Raw genomic sequence first — 20,106 nt, forward strand, 5'->3', positions numbered from 1 at the left:
CACAGTGAAAGAAACTTACTGAAATGAAAAGGCATCCTACTGAATGCAAGAAGGTATTTGCAAATCATATATCCAACAAGAGCTAAATATCTAACATACATAAAGAACCCACACAACCCAACAGTAACAAATTTAGTATTTTTCAATCTGCTGATTATTGGGTTGTCAGAAAAGTCATGACATGTTTTTGCAACAGATGGCACTAGTTCATTTTTGGAAGTACTAGAGTCATTCACATCTATGTTATTGGTAGTCATTTGACAACTGAGAGTTATAGCTTCGTTGTAAAGTAATTGAGCCATTTGGTTGTGTTTTGGAGATTTACAACAAGTTGAAGATGGAAGACCAAACTCTGCATTTTTTGCCATATTCTACTGTTTATTCCATAAAGGTAAAAACTTGCATCGAGCTTGTGAAAATTTGCATTAACAATTACAAGGCTCCAAAAGAAAGTTGGTGCCAATGATGGCTCATGACATTCCTTGATATTTGGGTTCCTAATGAACATTTGATGGCACATATAAAAGACAAGAAACAAGTGTTGGAGAGGAAGTGAAAGAAAGAAATCATGTATATTGTTTGTAGAAAGGTAAATTTGGTGTGGTCATTATGAAAGGAAGTATTGAAGTTTCCTCAAAAAATTAAAAGTAGATATTCCACAGGATAGCTATGCCACTTCTGGGTATTTACCAGAAGAAAAAAAAATTAAAAAAATATATACTCTATGAGATATATGCACCTCTAAATTCATCACACCATTTTTTATATTATCCAAGAGTTGGATGGACCTAACAGTTATTATGCTTAGATGAAGAAAGAAAAACATTGTAAAATTTCACATATATGTGGGAGATAAATAACACCAGTGACTAAAGCTTTTAGATTACAAAGACAAAATAGTAGTTATCACAAAGGAAAGCAGGATGACTAAACTGGGGAAAGGAGTCAATTGTATAGTGAAAAATGAAAACTAGACTTGTGGAGGTAAACAAAAGGTAGTTCATACAAGACGTTGATGTATAATACTACACCTGGAACCTATGTTATAAGCCAATGTGGCCTCAATTAAAAAAAAATGAACTGAAAGTGGTAGTGGTTCTGGATTTTTACTTTGCATCAATTTCATCTGGAAGGCCTGTTAAACACAAACTGTGGGCTCCACCCCTAGAGTTTGAGCCAGAGAGTTTGCATTCCTAACAAATTTCCAGAAGATGTTGAGGTTGATGGGAGAACCACTGATCTTAAAAACAGAAACAAAAACCCCAGCAACAAATATACTTCATATATTCACACTCCAAATATTTAACCCATTGGCATTAATTTTTAATAACTTCAGTCTCTACACCATGATGCAAGTTGGATAGACTTTAAGTATGCTATTGTCAGGGACAGGAATTTTAGCTATATACAATGTACATGATCTAAGTTTTGCTTAACATCCAATAGAGCTAGGTCAAAATTCAGAACAACACTGTAAGCAAACTGATTAAGGGGACACATGGCTTTGAATTTAATAGAAGAATTATCCAGGTCAATTTAATTCTCAACAAAGTTAGTGGCTGGAGTGATTTAATATCCAAGTTCCAAGTGAAAGAATATTTTAGTGGCATGTACTTTATGCTTTAAATAGAGGTTTGATTATTTGTATCTCTTACACACAGGGTAAGGTTTTTTACTCCAGAAGACTGGCATGTAAATTATAATTACAAGTGAAAAAAAAAAATGCATGAAACCTTACTGTGGCTAAATATATTTTATTTGTATAAAGCATAGATACCTTTATTTTAGGAATCTAAGAAATTATTTAAGGAGTAAAATGTTCAAACCTTCAAGTATCTGTTGCAGAATCATACACAAATCCAAAGAACTTATTTGAAAACCTAATGTCCCCACCCCCTACTGAAAAGGGTAATTGAAAAGCCTTCATTTCTAAATTTTTAATATATCATAAATATTCATACTCAATACAATTAAATCTAAGAATAAAATCCCTACATTATGAAACCTAATATTTTGGGAGTAAGGAATACCCTAAAGCAATTAGTTTGCCAAGAGACCATTCATAAAACACAATGTTGGAAATGGTTGATGTCTTAATACTAAAATCCCTTATCCTCAGGAGTACAGTAGGCATCCAAATAAAAATGGTATTCAGATATACTGAGAAGGTAAAATTCGAGAAGTCTGAAAGCAGAGATTATTAAATGACAACTCCTAAATCTGCTAACAACAACAAAAAGAACAGTGAATGAATAGTAACAAAGGAAGAACTGTCGTATTCTTATAACATAATGCAGCAGTCTTATAAAGTAATAGAAGAAAAACCTCAAATGGAAGCGTAAACAGCTTTGCCTACTTTCTCCTCTTTCCTCTTTCACTGCGTGTTCTTGTCCTCACATGTCTCTCCGCTGATCCATGTCATTCACTTCCTTTAAACCTAAATGGAAACTGATCTTCAAGAAGCTTCTCTAAGGTGATCCAGTCTAATAACTTCCTTACTCCGCAGTATCTCAACAGTATTTTGCTTTCACCATCATGTTTTATAATTTTTAGTTACTTCTCTCTCAACTCATCCCATTATTATTGAACACAACTATTGCTTACAAAGACAGACTCTAACCACAGAACACTCAACCGTCACAGTCCTAAGTAGAGCTAGAATCTTTTAGTCAAAATAACATATTTACTGTAATCAATAACAAGCTAATGAAAATATAGACTGCTATATATTATCTAGAAAGGTAAAAAATTATTTATTGATTTTCACTTACAATAATTTTTGAAGGAAAGTATTTCAACATTGCAAAATAAAAATTCCATGTGAAAAAAATTTGGCTAACGCATGGGCTGAAAATAAGTACTAATGACATTGATACATAGGCCATCCCAGATACACATTAAAATAAGGCAGATCAATTAAGAGGTGTAGCCAAAGGCTTAACGTTTGAAATTTTCCCTTCTCTCACTTTCCTTTTTACCCTCTTAGTTTACAGAATAAACCAAGCCAAAATACTTAAGCCCTCTTCTCTTTCACTTCAAAATCATGACTCAAGTTTCTATAAGTAGGTATTTATTTTGATGGTCATTTTTTTTTTCTTTTCCCTTTGATCAGTTTTTTGAAATTGTATTTTTTTTTCATTGAGGTAACAATGGATTATGTGATTGGTTATGTGAGGTAACAATGGATTATGGTAACAACACTTAAGTGATTTAGGGGCATAGATTCACAGTCAATTGGATACCCTCCACCCAAGCTCCCCAACCCTCACTGTAGCCTTCTGGGAGCTTCAGTACTGCAGTCAGATTTACAGGGTTTTGGTTTAGTTTTGTCTGTTCCTTTGTTTCTTTATATTACACACATTAGTGAAATCATCCATTATTTGTCTATCGCCTTCTAATCTGTTTCATTTAATATAATCCCCTCCATATCCTTCCATGTTGTAGCAAATAGCAAGAGTTCATTATTTTTTTTTACAGAATAGTAGTCGTGTGTGTGTGTGTGTGTATCACATCATCTTAATCCACTCATCTTTTTTTGTACACTTAGGTTGCTTCCATAACTTGGCTATTATAAATAGTGCCACAATAGACATAGGAATGCATATATCCTTTCAAATTATTGTTTTTGCACTCTTGGGGAATACACCTAGGAGTGGAATGGTTGGATCACATGATAGATACATCTTTAATATTTGAGAAACGGCCATACTGTTTTTCAGAGGGACCAGTCTACATTCCTACCCATAGTGCACAAGGGTTCCTTTTTCTCCACAGCATTGCCAACACTTGTTTTTGCTCTTTTTGATTTGGACCATTCTCATGGGTGTGAGATGGTATCTCATAGTGATTTTGACTTGATGATAAATGATGATATGCATTTTTTCGTATGCCTGATGGCTATCTACATATCTTCTTTGGGTAAGTGTCTAGGTAGATCTACCCATTTTTTGACTATTTTACTTTCTTCTTTGTTGTGTTCTGTGATTTCTTTATAGATCTTGGATAGTAATGCTTTGTTGGATGTTTGATGTACAAGGATATTCTCCAATGTGGTAGGTATCTTCTTGAATTTTTGTGTCAAGTTGACTGGGCACAGGGTGCCTAGACATTTGGTTAAAAATTATTCTAGGTATGTCTGTGAAGATGTTTCTGGATGAAATTAACATTTAAATTGGTAGAATCAGTGAAGCCGACTGTCCACTCCACACTGGTGGTCCTCAAAGGACTAGAAAGCCTTAAATAGAAAACAGGCTGACCCTCTTGTGAGTAGTAGGGAATTTCCTGCTACTTAAGTGCCTTGAGCTGGGTTTGTCCCTGCATTTGGACTCCCTTGGAAACAGTGGCTCTTCCTGAAGCTTGGGTCTGACAGCATCTGGCCTGAAACTACATTATCGGCTCTCCTGGGGAGTCTTGCTGACTACGGATCTTGGGACTTGTCAGCTTCCAAAATCACATGAACTATTCCTTGTAACAGATCTCTTTTTATACACAAACACTTTATTAGTTCTGTTCCTCTGGAGAACTCTAATAAACTCACCTACTTAATACATCAAATTCCTAATAAAAATGGGAGTATAATGTACTGGTGGCCATAGTTAATGATATTATATTGTATATTTGAAAGTTGCTAAGAGAGTAAATCTTAAAAGTTCTCATCACAAGGGAAAAAAACTGCAATTGTGTGGTGATGGATGTGAAGTTGACTTAATTAGTGATCATTTCATAATATGTACAACTATAGAATCACTATGTAGAAAATCTGAAATTAATATAATATTAAATATCAATATCTCAATTTAAAGATTCCTAATAGAAAGACCAAAACAACATTTTAAACTAATATCTAATGACTATAGTAACAGGAACATTTTCACAGAGCTTGCTGTCTATTTTTTTTTTTCATAGTTAGGGATTCCTTTATTCCTTATAAGAACAATTGAACAGTAAATGTAGATTATATGCTATTATTTTTACATATATCTCTTTTGGATATATCTTTCATTAGGACTCTGCCACATTTATATCTTGTCCTTCCAGTGAAAGGGTAAATTTACCCTCTTATTTGTCTTTTTTTTTTTTTAAAGATTTATTTATTAATTTATACAAGCACTGGTTACAGTCAGAAGTGCAGGAGGGTGAGAGGATTCACCAGAGCCAGAGTGGGGAGCAGAGCAGGCAGAAGGACCGAAGTGCACTGCTGAGGGGAGCAGCGGGCGGCAGGAGAGGTCTGCGCGCCATGCGGGACCCTCCTCCGGTGGCCGGGGAGCAGCCGGGGATCGAACCAGTGCTGCAGAGGCTGCAGGCCACTTCACAGCCCAACGCTCAACCGCTGCGCCACCAGGGGAAGCCCTCTTATTTGTCTTAAATAACATGATAGCTGTAACAGACCAAAAAAGCATGAAGTACAGGAAAGGAGAATGCAGAGTTTTTCCACATACAAGGACATTTAAACGTCCCAGTACAAAAACATCTGTGTGGCTGATTTAAATGACTTTATGAGTTCCAAGGTATTACAGTACAATTCAGGTAAAGTGTCAGTATTTTAAGTAAATCCCAATGACTTGAAATTCAAGTCCAAACTAGATGTCTTTTAATTATAGAGCTGTCTTCTACAATCTTTGCATAACACAAAGGGCCATCAGCAACAGTGACACAAACTGCAGGAGAGTCTAGGAAATTGAATTCATGGCCTTCCAAGATCTTGGCACAAATTTCAGCTCTTATTCTAACCTCTGGCCAGCCTCCTTCCACAGTTATGAGATGATTTGTTTTTATGACATCTGCTTCTATTGTTTCAATGTCCATTGGTCTAATAGTATGCAAATTTATCACCTCACAGTCAATTTCCCCTTAGACAGCAATGCTGCAGATTCCAAGCAGTGGCCCACTGTCTCAAATGGGCAACTACAGTTGCATGGGCCCCTTCCCTTTCTATTTTGGCTTTTCCAATAGGAATCATAAAAATTTTTGACTACCCTTCTGAATGAAGTTCAAAAGGAACTGCATACATCAATTCGTTCTCTAATACCACCACTGGATTGTTAGCCCAAATGGATGACTTAATAAGTCCCTTTGCATCTCCTGAATTCCAGAGGGTGACCACCTTTAGGACAGGGCAGTGCCCATACCAGGCAGCAAGGCACTGTAAGTGTTGCGTAGCTACACCCACTGAGGAGCCACTGGGCTCCCTGGAGACTAAAGGCACAGGCTGAAGGCCCCCTGATATGTGGTAAGTCTTAGCAGATGAGTTAATAACCTGGTCAGTGACTGGTACAGAGAAAGTGAAGGTCATAAATTCACAAATGGGTCACAATGGATCCATAGATATATCTATAGCAATTCCAGCAAAGGCCATCTCACATACAGGAGTATCTATGACCCTCTCATCTCCATGTTTCTTCCATAGGCCTTGACTAACTTTGTATGATCCATTACACTGTACAACTTCTTGTCCAAGCAGCAATACCACCTCATCTCTTTCCAGATGCTCATCCATTCCTTGATTTGGGTCCAGTGGAAAGGGTCTCCATACCAGTCTAGTCCTTGATGCCATTTTAACCATGTCCTCTGTCTAATTTAAACCTTTCTAGGCATTTCATAGCACACATCAAAACTTTAAAACTGTTAGACGTTCACTAGGTAGTTTTATTTCCTGGTTTATATATATATATATATATATATATATATATACATATATATGTATATATGTATGTATGTATATACACAGAGGACATAATCAGTACTATAATCAAGAATTTTTGTGCTCAAGATAATGGTTGCACACTGTGGAAAGCTGTGTGGAGATTTCTGGACCTACTAAACATAGAGCTTCCATATGACCCAGCAATTCCACTCCTAGGTATTTACCCAAAGGACACAGAAACATCAATTCCAAAGAACACCTGCACCCCTATGTTTATAGCAGCACTGTTTACAATAGCTAAGCTTTGGAAACAACCCAAATGCCCAAAAATAGATGACTGGATCAAGAAGATGTGGTACATATATACCATGGAATATTACTCAGCATTCAAAAAAGATAAACACATGCAATTTGCTGCAACATGGATGGCGCTGGAAGGGATCATGCTCAGCGAAATAAGCCAAAAAGAAAAAGAAAAATACCGGATGGTCTCACTCATAGCAGGAATCTAGAAAACTTAAATAAGGGACCAGGAAAATGAATAACTATAAGAAAGTGAAAATCAAATCAACAAAAAACTATGAACCAGAGACACTTTTAGGGGGGCGGGGGCGGGAGGGGAGGGATTGGGGTCAGAATGGGGGGCTGCAATTGTATGGGGAATATAACAATAAAATTTATAAAAAAAAATAAAATAAAAAAAAATAAAACATTAAAAAAAAAAAAAAAAAAAGATAATGGTTGCAATAACATTTATGACAGAATGAAATGGACATAACCAAATGGCCAGCAGTAGTAGAGGAATGATTAAAGAAATTATATCACTTTCAATGAATGTGTTGTCATGCAACTAGTCCCAATGATATTTCTAAAATATGCTCAACCACATGGGGGAAAGCCATAACACAATGTCAATTTTCAAGAGGGAGAAAACATGATATTAGCTATCTTGGAAAAAAAAAAAAAAGCCTAAAACATTGACAATAATTATTTATGATTAAGAAAATGACAGGTAGGGTTTCCCTGGTGGTGCAAGGGGTTGGGATGTAGCCTATGAAGCAATACACAGCCACTGCAGCATGAGTTCAATCCCTGGCCGGCCAGAGAGCAACCCACATGGCGCAGCAGACCTCTCCTGTCTCACCCGCTGCTCCCCTCAGCAGTGTATTTCATTCTGCCTGTTCTGTTCCCCACTCTGCCTCTGGTGAATCCTCTCACCCCCCACAATCTCTGGTCTGTACCCCAGCTCTTGCATGCACACATGCATAAATAAATAAATAAATCTTAAAAAAAAAAAAAAAGACAGGTCGATTTTTCTAATTTTCCAAAATCAGATATGCTGTGGACTAAATTGTGTCCTCCTAGAATCCATATTGACACCCTAATTCCTAATTCCCAAAGTGATTGCATTTGGAGATAGGGCATTTAGAAAGGTAAGTTTATTTGAGCATAAGGGTGGGACTCTAATCATATATGACTGGTGACCTTATAAGGAGAGGAAAAAGACATGAGGAAAGTGAACACAGAGAACAGAGAAAAAGTCAAGTGAGAAGGTAGCTGTCTGGAAGCCAAGGAGAGAGGCTTCGGAGAAATCAATTCAGGCAACATCTTCACCGTGAACTTCCAGCATCCAGAACTGTGAGAAAATTAATTTCTATAGCATGAGGCACCTACTCTGTGGTATTTTGCTATGGCAGCTCTAGCAAACTAAAACAAGACATGATAAAATGTCATAAAATTTACTTAGTAAATATTCCTTGTTCTACAAATTATCTTTCCTAGGAAGAACCAACAAATAAAGAATAAAAAATGTATTTCATATCAGAGTGGCATAGCCTAAAAGGGACAAGAGGCCATATTTCCAAAATAAAATATTATCAGCTAATACTGTGAAAGAGAAATGATGAATAGGAGCAAGTATTTTAGTACTATGGATAGATTTAAAGGTAGTTCTCAGGTTACTGTCTATCTAAAGATGCTCTATGAAAGATTCTGCATAACACAATGGAATATATTTCAAATTGCTTTTACTTGTTTTGCTCTCAATAGCTCTTAGTCTTGAAAATGAGATTATAAATATATAATTTATAATTATATATTTGTGTGTACATATTACATAAACCTATATATTCCTATATATTAACTCAAAAAGCAGTCACACACAAGTATGTGTCACTATCACACACACCTACAGAACAGAAAATTCTTCTCAAAAGCATTACTTTATAACTCACATTGCTGTTTCAATCCTAACCTTTGAATAAACTTTCCTTATCTTTTATATAGAGTATACTAGAATACTATGGGAGCTTCTTTTAAGCTAAATAAAACTGTAGACCCATGTCTCTCCCTCAGAATTTTCAAGTACAATTTTAGCAGTGTATTCAAAAAAATAGACGTTTTATTTGGGGATAAAATTAAAATTAAAACTTCAATTACCTTGTCTGCATCCATGTTTCCTCGGATAAATTCTTGCTTCCAGAACTGCAATGCCTGTTCCAGCGTTAAACCAATGCCCTTCAGGAAGAGGCCATACTGCATGCGGCCTCCATGACGAAGATGATGATTTTCCCTCAAGGCTTTATGTAACTGACGCATGCAAGGTGGGAAGGATTTGGTAGAGAGCTACAAGAAAAAAAGAATTCATGATTATATGGAAGATTTATCAGTCTTCAACAATATTTGTTTCAAATTCAATCTAATTTGCAAATTCAGTCGAATAAGGGATTAAAAACAAAAGCCATTAAGGGTAGTATTACTGTGATTGCAGATGAACTCTTTTTTCTTACTAATATTTTTATGTTGAAATAACATTTTTGATGTATTGGGTTAAATAAAATAAACTTCAAGTTTATTTCACTTATTTCCTTTCTGTTTTAATTTTTAATCAAGTACTTTCTTTTCAGATAACATAGCATCATGTAGAGCTGCAAGAAATACAAAGAAACATCATGTACCCAGTTTCTCCCAAAGATAGTACTATGCCAACTATAGTATATTGCCACCACTAAGCTACTGATATTGATACAACCCACTAGTCTTAGTAGGTTTCCTCGGCAACACTCACATGCACCTCTGTGTGTATATGTATATTGAGTTTTATGCAATTGTACCACATGTAGGTTTATACAACCACTATCAGAGTCAGGATGCTGAAGTTCCACCACCACAAGGTTCCCTCAAGTTTCCTTTTTATAGCCATCACCACCTACCTTCTACATCCTGCCCCCCACCCTAGCCCTTGGCAACCATTAATCCATTCTCCATCTCTCTGATTATGTCATTACATGAATGTTTCCATCCCAACCTCATTCTTTCAGGACTCGATCCTCCCTAGATAGCACTACTGGGAAGCCTTGCACTCCATTCTCATGTGTCCATTCCTGTTCCTCCCAAATATTACTAAATTACTTTTTCTTAAACATTGTTCTAATCCGAAACATCAATGAATACTCAGCATGAACATGCAAGTTTCCATTGATGTCTATAGCTAACTATTCAATATGTTATAGCACAAATATTTACTGTGGTTGGAAATGAGATGAACAAAAAATAATCTTGCTCTTTAATTCAATTAAATGAAGGAAAAAGAGTGTCATTTTATATAAGTTAAACTCAAGTAATCAACCATATAATGAAGACTCCAGCAAGAGCATAAATCGAGTACCACGAAAACACTCTGAGGAAAGTGTAAAAATGTCCCGTTTGTTACTATGCTAACAAGAGCCCTCTGGGTTAGGGCCAGTTGGGTTAATCCATGATTATCCAGTTATGTTTTGTTCCTTCTCAACTTTTCTCAAGCCACGGGCCCTGCCTGGTACACTCTCTCCTCTCCTCATGCCATCCAGCCAAAGCCAATCATTCCTCACGACCCAGTGCAACAAAAGCTTCTTTTGGCACATTTCCTTCACTTTTTACTCATTCAATCACCAAAGGTCTACTGAACAATACCGTAAGTACAGCCCTGAGGAATCAACAGTGAAGAAAAAAGTATTTTAAAAAAAATAAAAAACCTGTCCTTAAAGAACTTACATTCTAATGCAAGGAGTTAGACAATAAATTCAGACTTAAAAAAAAAAATCTGATTCCAAAAGCACTAGAAATAAAATAGAAATAAATCAAGTATGAACTGGAGAGGAACACTTCAACTTGGCTGGCTGGGGAATCACCTCTGAGCAGTAGCATTGGAACTGAGGAATATATTTCAAGTAGGATTCTAATCAAATAAAAATCCATGAATGCTATTTCCAGGTCAAAGAAATGAAAGCAAAGAGCAGGAGAAGGAAGGCACCTGGGTATGCGCAAGAGGTAGAAAGAAGGCCCATGTGGTTAGAGTGAGCACAATGAGTGAGCTAGAGTGGAAAAATTGGAATGACAGACATTCATGGAGTATTGGTCAAAATAATCAGTTTGGATTTTAGTCTAAATGTGCTGGGTTATGATTAGAAGACTGACATAGTCTGATAAAGAAAACATTTTTTTCTTGTTTTATCATGGAACATGTCCATGAAAGCATCCTCCAAATTAAATCTTTCAGCTTAGTTACAAGCATGTGTGAAAATGGCTGAAAGGCAAAAGGCCTCTACAGGTTAAGGTTCACTGAAGCCAAGGACAATTCACACAAACAGAAGAGAAGAAGAATGAAGACACTACCTCCTCCCGTCTGACAGCAGAATAAATGGGCAGGTGTCTGGTTTCCTAGAACAAGTCTTAACCCCTTTAGAGTTCATAAAAAAAAGAAAAGGGAAAAAAAAAAAAAAAACCAGAAAGACATGCTCATGGATATTGAGTAAATAAAGCGATTAAACGACCAGGATAGGGGGTGAATTATCAATCTGGATATTTGCAGAGGCCAAGCACATCAACAGGAGTAGTGCTAGTACAAAAGACCATGAAAGACTTAGTGCTAAAGTCATTCTGTAATGATAGCAGTTGGGGGTAGGGATGCCAGCAATTAAAGGAAGGATCAAGTGGTATAAATGATCACAAGATCTTTAAGGATCTAGAACTCTACCAGTGGAAGGCAGAAAAATGGTTTGGAAGTAGGAATACAGACCAAGGAAGACACTCATCCCATAACCAAATGGAGTTTAGGGAAATAACAGTCCATTTGAAGAGACCAAAGGGAAAACAGCAAAATTGAGGGAACCAGATTTCAATTCGAAGAAAAATTTAAAGGCAACGTTTGGAGAAGAAATTGAGAAATGTGTTAATGGAGAAGAAATTGAGAGATGTGTTAATGACATGTTATTGTGATGATAAGGCAATATAGATACAGAATTAGGAAGAAGTTCAGATAAAGCAAATCTGTAACACCTCAGGCACAGACTCACCAGTATGATCATCACAGCATCTAACCAAGTTGATCACTGCATTGCTTATCTACTGCTTACTATGTTGCCTACCTCCCTGAAAGAAAAGCCACGAGCTAGGGGCATTTTCTGTTTTACCACCTCTGTATCCACTGGCATACTGGCTGTACATAATTGATGGGTTCAATATATATTTACTAAATGAATTAATGATTACACTTCCATATCCTCCCATAACATCCAACCAAGTTCACATTTGCTTATGAATAGGAAAACATCTTAATAGAATCAGGAATAGGATTAACCTCCAACCATTCACCTAATATAAACACACATTATATGTCAAGGAGGATTGTTAGAGGTGATTTAACTGTTTGAGAAAAGTAAAGGATCCTTGAGAACAAATTTCAAATCAACTAAGGCAGGCAATTCTATTTATTTCTAGGTATATTAACTGCAAGTATTTGATTATAATATTGCAAATACGAAGATGACCTATTCACTTTGGTCTGTAATAACTTGTGGTTTCTCCCTACTCACCTAATTATATGTAACTCTTGCTCCCAAGCATTAGAATCTCGGTATATACCATTTTTAAACTTACTGTAAATAATTTGATAATTATTTAATCAAAGATTATTTATGGCTGGCTTATTTTCCCTTTATTTGATACAGTGGGAATGCCATTATGAAGTAAAGAAAAATTCTACAAATTATAGTAAAGTACACTATACTCTTCATTCTACTATGAAACCATAAGATGAAATAAAAATAAGCTGTCTAATAATGTAGTGGCAATCTAAGGATGGGAGTCTTTTGTAGCTATTTATCATTCATGGATGGGTGGATGGGTGGATGGGTGGGTGGATGGATGGATGGAAAGATATGATCCTTTAAATGTTACAGAACGAATTCTTCACATGTGGAGAATCCTACCACCCAGTAAATCAGAATGTGACAGAATTGGAAAATGGGACCTTTAAAGAAGTAATTAAAGTTAAATGAGCTCATAAGCTAGGGCCCTGTTCCAATGTGCCTAGTGTCCTAAGAACAGGAAGCAACACCAGGGAGATGTGCGCCCAGCAGAACATGTAAGGACACAGCAAGAAGAGGCCAAAGAAGGAGGCCTCAAGAAAACACAAATGTGTTGATTCCAGTATCTTGGAATATTAGGCTCCATTACTCTGAGAAAACATCTTTCTGTTGTTTAAGGCACCTAATGTGTGGTATTTTGCAACAGCGGCTCTAGCAAACTAAACAATCCCATTTCACCTTTTCTAAATGTATATGGTATTCAAACATAAATACCAAACATAAATACCAATTCGTAGGTATCATTATTTAAAAGAATTGATTCAAGACTGTTTTTATAAAATGATAATTTTCTGATTAAATCTGATTTTCCTATGATTGGAAAAAACATAAACCTCATGTACAGCATATGAGATTTCCTTTAAAAATTATTGACAAGCAATGAAATAACATTCTCTCCCATCTCCCCACCCAAAAACAATCCTCAGTTGAAGAAAATCTGTGCTTCCTTAACTAATACAAAGGTCTAAGTTTAAAAGGATGTGGTGCTTACCGAATCAATTTGATCTAAAGAAATCTTCCCAACATTTCCCTGTGTACTGTAATCTTGACCAGTGTAGGAATGACTAAAAAAGAAAAAAAAAAAAGAACAAAATGTTAAAATAGAATTTGTAAAACAATTTTTATGATAATTTCAAAGGAAATGTTTTTTATTCAATATAGGGTCAGAACAAGAAAACACCTTAGCAGAAACATGGCCAAGTGTTTCAAAGGTATTTATTAGAAGACATTTGAGTAACGTACCCCAAAATAATACAAAAATATACTGACACTCTGGATATCCTGATTTCCAGAGTACGTGCCATTCCATCTCACAGAAGCATAATGCAACTTATTATTAAAGATCAAATTTCTACTAATTGTCCTTTATTAACAGCAAGGCAGCAAGGAAGAAACTGAGCTTAAATCAGGAAAATCATCCCTTATTGTTGCTTATCTGTAATATTTTGCCATGGCAGTCCTAGCAAACTGATACACCTGGTATTTTCCATTTCTCCTTTTCTAAATGTATATGATATTTAAATACAAGCACCTTTTAGTTATCATCGCTTAATGGAATTTCCCTTTGGAATAACTGATTAATTTCTACAATTTTCCCAGTTTGATCTTCCTTATTCCATACGCACTATTTACTGGTGATAGGGTCCTTGAACAAATTATACTCAGACTCTATATTCCAGATTCCTTACCTGTCAAGTGAAGGAAATAATGTCTGCCTTGCCATGTTGATAGGTCTGGACTGACATAATTTTTGTGGAAGGACCTATCATCTTATAATCACTACTAAAATGGTGATTTTAATAACATTAATAATGCATACTTTACATGTGCAAAGAGTCCTTATCTATATTCTCTAATTACATCCTCACAACATCCCCAAGAGTGTTTTTATTTGACATTTGCCAGATGAGGAAACAGAGGTTCAGAGACAAGAAGAAATTTGTTAGATCTGGGAGCACACTATCAGCGCAGGAGAAACTCAAGCCTTTTGATTCTTAAGCCTCTATTTCTTCACTAAAATATGGCATCTTCTATCTATAATAAATTTTCCAATAATAGTATTTATAAATTAAGACATATAACCTGGTACATACTGCCTAAGGCTACCTTTGCTGTTTCTCACTTCCTTGACAGACGGCCATACCCATGCCCAACTCTGCAGACACTGATTCAGATGCAGGCAATTGGTAATGAAGAAGTGACAAACAGCTGCTAGATTACCTAGACAGCCACAACCAAACCATAGCCTACGCGACTCCACAACTAGAGGAAAATTGTAAAGTACAGTGTTATACAATCATAAACAAGTCCATACATTACTTTCTACCTGCTTGGTTTAGATACTTATGCCACTGAATAATATTCACACAGAAGGTGCTCTGTAGAAAGGTTGTCATCCCTACAATCAATCAACTGTACCAATTAAACAATGGGTGTTGACGAAGAAGCAGATTGTATCTGGGGATGTTGCGACTGCAACTCGCTAGGAAGTTATTGGAAGTGTAGATTGGCCCTCCTGGAGGCCCTCTCTCTACAAGGCTAATAATGGTCTGAGAATTACTCCAAGAACAGGATGAGCAGAATGCCAAGGAGTGGCGCAGAAGGATTCCACACCCTGAAGTACATTATCTTGCCTCTGGTATTATTTCTCTCTTGAGTAATTAATCTATCACTGGATTCTATCTAGCCCTTTTATCATAGAGCATGGTATACAAAACCCATGCTAAATTAAACCAACACTCGCCATTTAATTTAAGTATGTTACATTTTACCATAGAGCATAACCATAAGATTGGTTGAGTGGAACCCTACAAAAAAAAACATATTTCACTTTCCAATATACCTAACAGTGCAGTCAGTAGGCAGCCTGGGACAATGGGAACAGGAGCAGGAGATGAAATCCTTTCTTGTTTTCAATTTTTAAATCACTAGTTCAACCAAATCAATAAGGCTGATTTCACTACCCTCATTTTTTAAACAACACTAATAATGTCAGGTCTGGCTAACTGACAGAAATGCCGATGGAAATCAAGTGAAGTAATACAGTTAATGTGCTTATTAAAATCAGTAAAGCATATTCCAGTGCACAGGGCGATTGCTGTCTTGACCAGTAAGTGCAGATAAAAAGAGGTGGGAAGGGAGGCGGCGTGATCCTGGAGAGGGCCAACATCAGCGACTCCACTGACCATTGCAAAGTTCAGCTTCTTAGTCTACAAATGATTACAATCATCTAAATGAATTGGTCAGATCAAACAGACTAGCAAATACAAAAGTCCTCTAAAATGATGTACAACCTGAAAAAAAAATGGACAAACAGGATTACAGTTATTGAGTAAGAGGTGTCACCTAATTACTGTGCCACAAGGATGTTTTCCTCATCCCAGATGAATACAGCATGAGAACTACAAAGAGAAGACATACAAAGAGAACATATGAATGACAGTATAAAATGCTTATTCTTAACACTTGATAGAATACATGAAAGGGCTGAAGACCAAAGGAAAAAAGGTAAAAGTAAAAGGACAGCGTGATCAATGTAAAGACGTTAGTAGGTAGAAAGAACAACACAGAGATACAAGGAAAGTGATAGACATCACACGTCTCAGAATATTAATAAATAGGAAGATGGGCATCTGCCCAGGGAGTACAAGCAAGGTACTCATAGAGGAAAAACAATAGAAACAAACATATTAAGCATTAGAATTAAGATTAAGAATTCTCCTCTGATTCATAATCAGGAGGCTTACACATGTCATTATTAGAGGAGCTAGTAATCACTAAACATCATGGTTATTTTTTTTTCTTACATCATTGTTCATTTGTGTACAATATTTTGTTTCTCCCCTCAGCTATATTCCCCAAAAATCTGCCATTACCACCTCACCTGTAAACGATCACCACAGTCCCTTGTGCCTTTTCCTTCCCTATTTTGACCCCCTCCCAGCCTCACCTGCTGTGTATCTCAGAACTATAATTGACATCAAGGCTATTTAATGCATATTTGAGCTATACAGTTATGAGGAGATGAAGCTGAGGTGGGAGAAATTTTCAGATACAAGAAAGGTAGATCCTGAAAAGCTGTATATCTAATGCTCTGAAGGCAATGAAAAAACTAGGAAAAGATTTTAAGCCAGGATTGAGACAATCAGATTCTCACTTGAGAAAGAAAGCCATGTGGAGAAATGGCTAGAAAGGAGAGAGACTGGGCAATGGAAAATCAGAATAATTTTGAAGAATACTGCAGTATTCTAGATAAGAAAAGATGAGAGGGCCTCCCCGGTGGCGCAGCGGTTGAGCGCTGGGTTGCGAAGCTGTCCGCGGCTTCTGCAGCGCCGGTTCGATCCCCGGCTGCTCCCCAGCCACCGGAGGAGGGTCCCACATGGCTCGTAGACCTCTCCTGCTGCCCGCTTCGGTCCTTCTGCCTGCTCTGCTCCCTGCTCTGGTGAATTCTCTCACCCTCCCGCGCTTCTGACTGTACCCAGTGCATGTATAAACAACAAACAAACAAACAAACAAATAAATAAATAAATAAAACATGCCTCAAAAAAAAAAAAAAAAAAAAGAAAAGATGAGAGCCTAAAGGGGTGGCAATAGATGGAGAAAGGGGGACAATCAAGGTAGAACAAAAAATAATAATGCTCCCACAAAAGAATAAAAATTCTCAAGAACAATTCATAGTAGCTTATAAAACTGGGCCTATAGTTTTTACTTGGAAGTGTCAAAGGATGTTACTCAATAGGATTAATAACAGTACCTGGGAAAACAGATATCTTTCTACCACATTCAAAGCTCAGAGTCAGCTTTATATTATATTGCTCCAAATGAATGCAGCTGCTACCCTAATGAGCTGTCAAAATATATTTTTATTTACATGATTGAAAAAATAAATCATTCTTATGAATGAACATTCATTAATTAATGTATTGGAGAAACAGAAATAGTTACAGTAATCTTAAGAGCAAAACCAATTTCTCATTGGTTCAATGAAATATGAAAACACATGCAAACCCAGCAGGAAATACTGCTTTCAGTCCACTTTAAACAATCACAGCTTTATTTAAAGAAATACTCAGTGTCTTAGGCCCAGTTTTTAACAAGGAAGATCCAATAGGCATAAAAGCTTTCCTGCTTTATCCTTTCTAAAAAAATAAAATGTAGCAGAAATGCCTTTTTTTCAATACAGCATTAAAAAAGATTTTAATGAACCACAAAATTCAGATTACATCGCTAATCACTATTTTGCCAAATATAAAGAGGAATATTTGATTAACTAATCACAGAATCTTGAAAAGTCAAGATTTGATTTCTTTAATTCTCAGTGTAGCTACTAATGTGCAGTAAAAAAAGAAAAAATTCTAGTCTGACTATGCTTCAATTTGTTCATCCGTAAGTATGCATAGTAAGGGAGTAGAAACTGCAGTGATTACCTAGCACTCTCTGCATAAATTATCGTTTATTTGCAGGAGAGTCAGGTGAAAGGCACTAAGGGTAAAACACAGTATTCTCAAGTTACCAAAAAGTCAGAAAAGTAGTGAAAACAATAAAGATGTGGTTCAGTGAGTATTCAATTATAGTAGAATATAATCTGAAGATACTGGGCTGTAAAAGGGTCTATTTTTGCTAAAATGTAACAATTACTACACTGTACCAGTAAATGGATAGAACAGGATGAACTTTTATTTTTTTTTTAAATGCCAATAAGCAGTCAGACTTTATAAGAGACTTCTTTCATATCCCACTTGTTGTTCCTCATCTGGGTAGAAGAGATTCTAATTACATACATACACAGTTTTCAACAGCCTCTGAATAGCTCCTCAATCACTCAGCACATACCTATTAAGCACTTCCTTTACGACAAGAGTCACAAGTATGAAGGATGTAGAGATGATCCAGAATATACAATGTGATGGGCACACGGCAATCCTCAAACAAAATATTCCCAAACCCACAAAGAACAGCTCTCTTCTTCAAAAAAGGGGGGATGATAAAATAAGCACTGTGTGACATTAAAAGTTCTTGATCAATGAAATGGCACTGAATGGTCTTATGCTTTAGATATACAGACTACAGGGTTCCCGAATGTTATTGCAACATTGTTGAAATGACTTTATACATATCTGTAAAGACTGACTAAAGAAGGTTAAGCTGGAGGGAGAGAAGACTTGGAGTGCTAGCATGGAAGGTTGAGAAGAGGTAAAATGGCAATCAGAGAATGAGGGACTGGGGAGTAAACTGGAAGAGTAAGAGATTATAATCAGAAAATAGTTTGAGCTTGAAGGCTTAGAAGTAGGATGTGATGATTACATGAAAGTCAAAGGCCTAGTTATTTTAGTATTTTTTTATCATTTATAGTTAAGCAATTTTATATGCATTAAAACTCTCTTAAATGTTGATCAGATTCATATAGGTATGTGATTTGAGTGTTCTTAGGCTGTAGGAAGAGTTTTAAAGTAAGCATATGATAAGGAGGTGGCATTTTGGAATAATAAAATGTCCATTTTTCTCAGGCTGTGAAGGGTTAGTACATATCAGATGGACAGGCAGAAAGAGATAAGCAAAGCCAAAGAAATCTCTAAACCATAGTTTATAGACAAAGAGGCTGAGTTAGGTGGCAAAAAAGACAAATAGAAGCAAGAGTCTAAAACACAAGTGTCTAAAAAAGTTAACAAAATTAAAAGCAAACTTTAAATTCTATTTCCTTGTGCAATAACACTATGTTAAGTCACCATTTTAATAAAAATTTGAGGCTTGTCAAGTTTGAAACCGTTAAAAATAAATATATACAATATAGTATTTTCTAGGAAAGCAGAATTTTGCAACTGGGTATAACAAACCCTTTGCTCTTACAAAAGCAATCTGATGTTTGTCCTTATTCATCTGTTTTGTTCTGTTTTGAGGTGATGGTGCTACGTTAAATTATGCACTATAAGAGAACTATGGCTACATAATGAAAAACACCTTACTGTAACATTTGTTCAATAAACTCTGATGCAGCTTAATTAAAAATCGGTCACGTCTGAGTAACTTTTTCCTTCCATGTTATCATGCACATTAAACAGTAAGAGGTAAGCACAGCTAGTTTTCCAATATAACTAAAAATCACAATAAGTAGTAAACTAAAGCTAACAGCTTCAATAAATAAAATGCTGGAAAGAAAAAGGTAGACTTTCAAAACATCCATAACATGCAATTATAAAGCCAAATTTAAAATGATCCTATCATTTATCCAATTAAATCAATCTAATTGGGGTAGGAGACTGAGGGAATGTGAGACAGGAAGACACCACTAACCACACCCATATGGAACTCCAGTTTTCCTAAAACACTACCACACAAGTATAGTTTACAGAATAAGAATGAAGTGGATAAATAAAAAGTGAATCTGTACCAGATACATCTGCACACATCCGACCTGTGACTCATAAGTGAAAAGCAGACCTACTCCTGGTCCTTGCAGAAACAACAGAAATTTAAGTCCTGTTCAATGCACCACAAATATCAATATGACCACTTAGGTACTCAACAGGGAACTGTTTTTGAGTGTTGAACTGAGAGTTG

The 20,106-nt window shown here is 36.1% G+C and overlaps 1 protein-coding gene and 1 pseudogene across 2 annotated transcripts in view; both read right to left on the reverse strand.

Moving 5' to 3' along the window:
* Window positions 1-20,106, reverse strand: part of PRIM2 (DNA primase subunit 2) — a gene marked incomplete at both ends in the record, with an annotated part of 281,009 nt that overhangs the window by 78,104 nt on the left and 182,799 nt on the right. The window contains 2 exons of the mRNA XM_084228130.1: window positions 9,083-9,268; window positions 13,541-13,613. Coding sequence (XP_084084256.1) covers window positions 9,083-9,268; window positions 13,541-13,613 — 259 coding nt within the window. The remainder of the gene's footprint in view (window positions 1-9,082; window positions 9,269-13,540; window positions 13,614-20,106) is intronic.
* LOC311167604 (pyruvate dehydrogenase E1 component subunit beta, mitochondrial-like) lies at window positions 5,569-6,658 on the reverse strand (annotated as a pseudogene). The gene has a single exon. The product of its transcript is annotated as a pyruvate dehydrogenase E1 component subunit beta, mitochondrial-like (transcript).

This window comes from Talpa europaea (assembly GCF_964194135.1).
Source record: "Talpa europaea genome assembly, chromosome: 2".
NCBI classification, from domain to species: domain Eukaryota; kingdom Metazoa; phylum Chordata; class Mammalia; order Eulipotyphla; family Talpidae; genus Talpa; species Talpa europaea.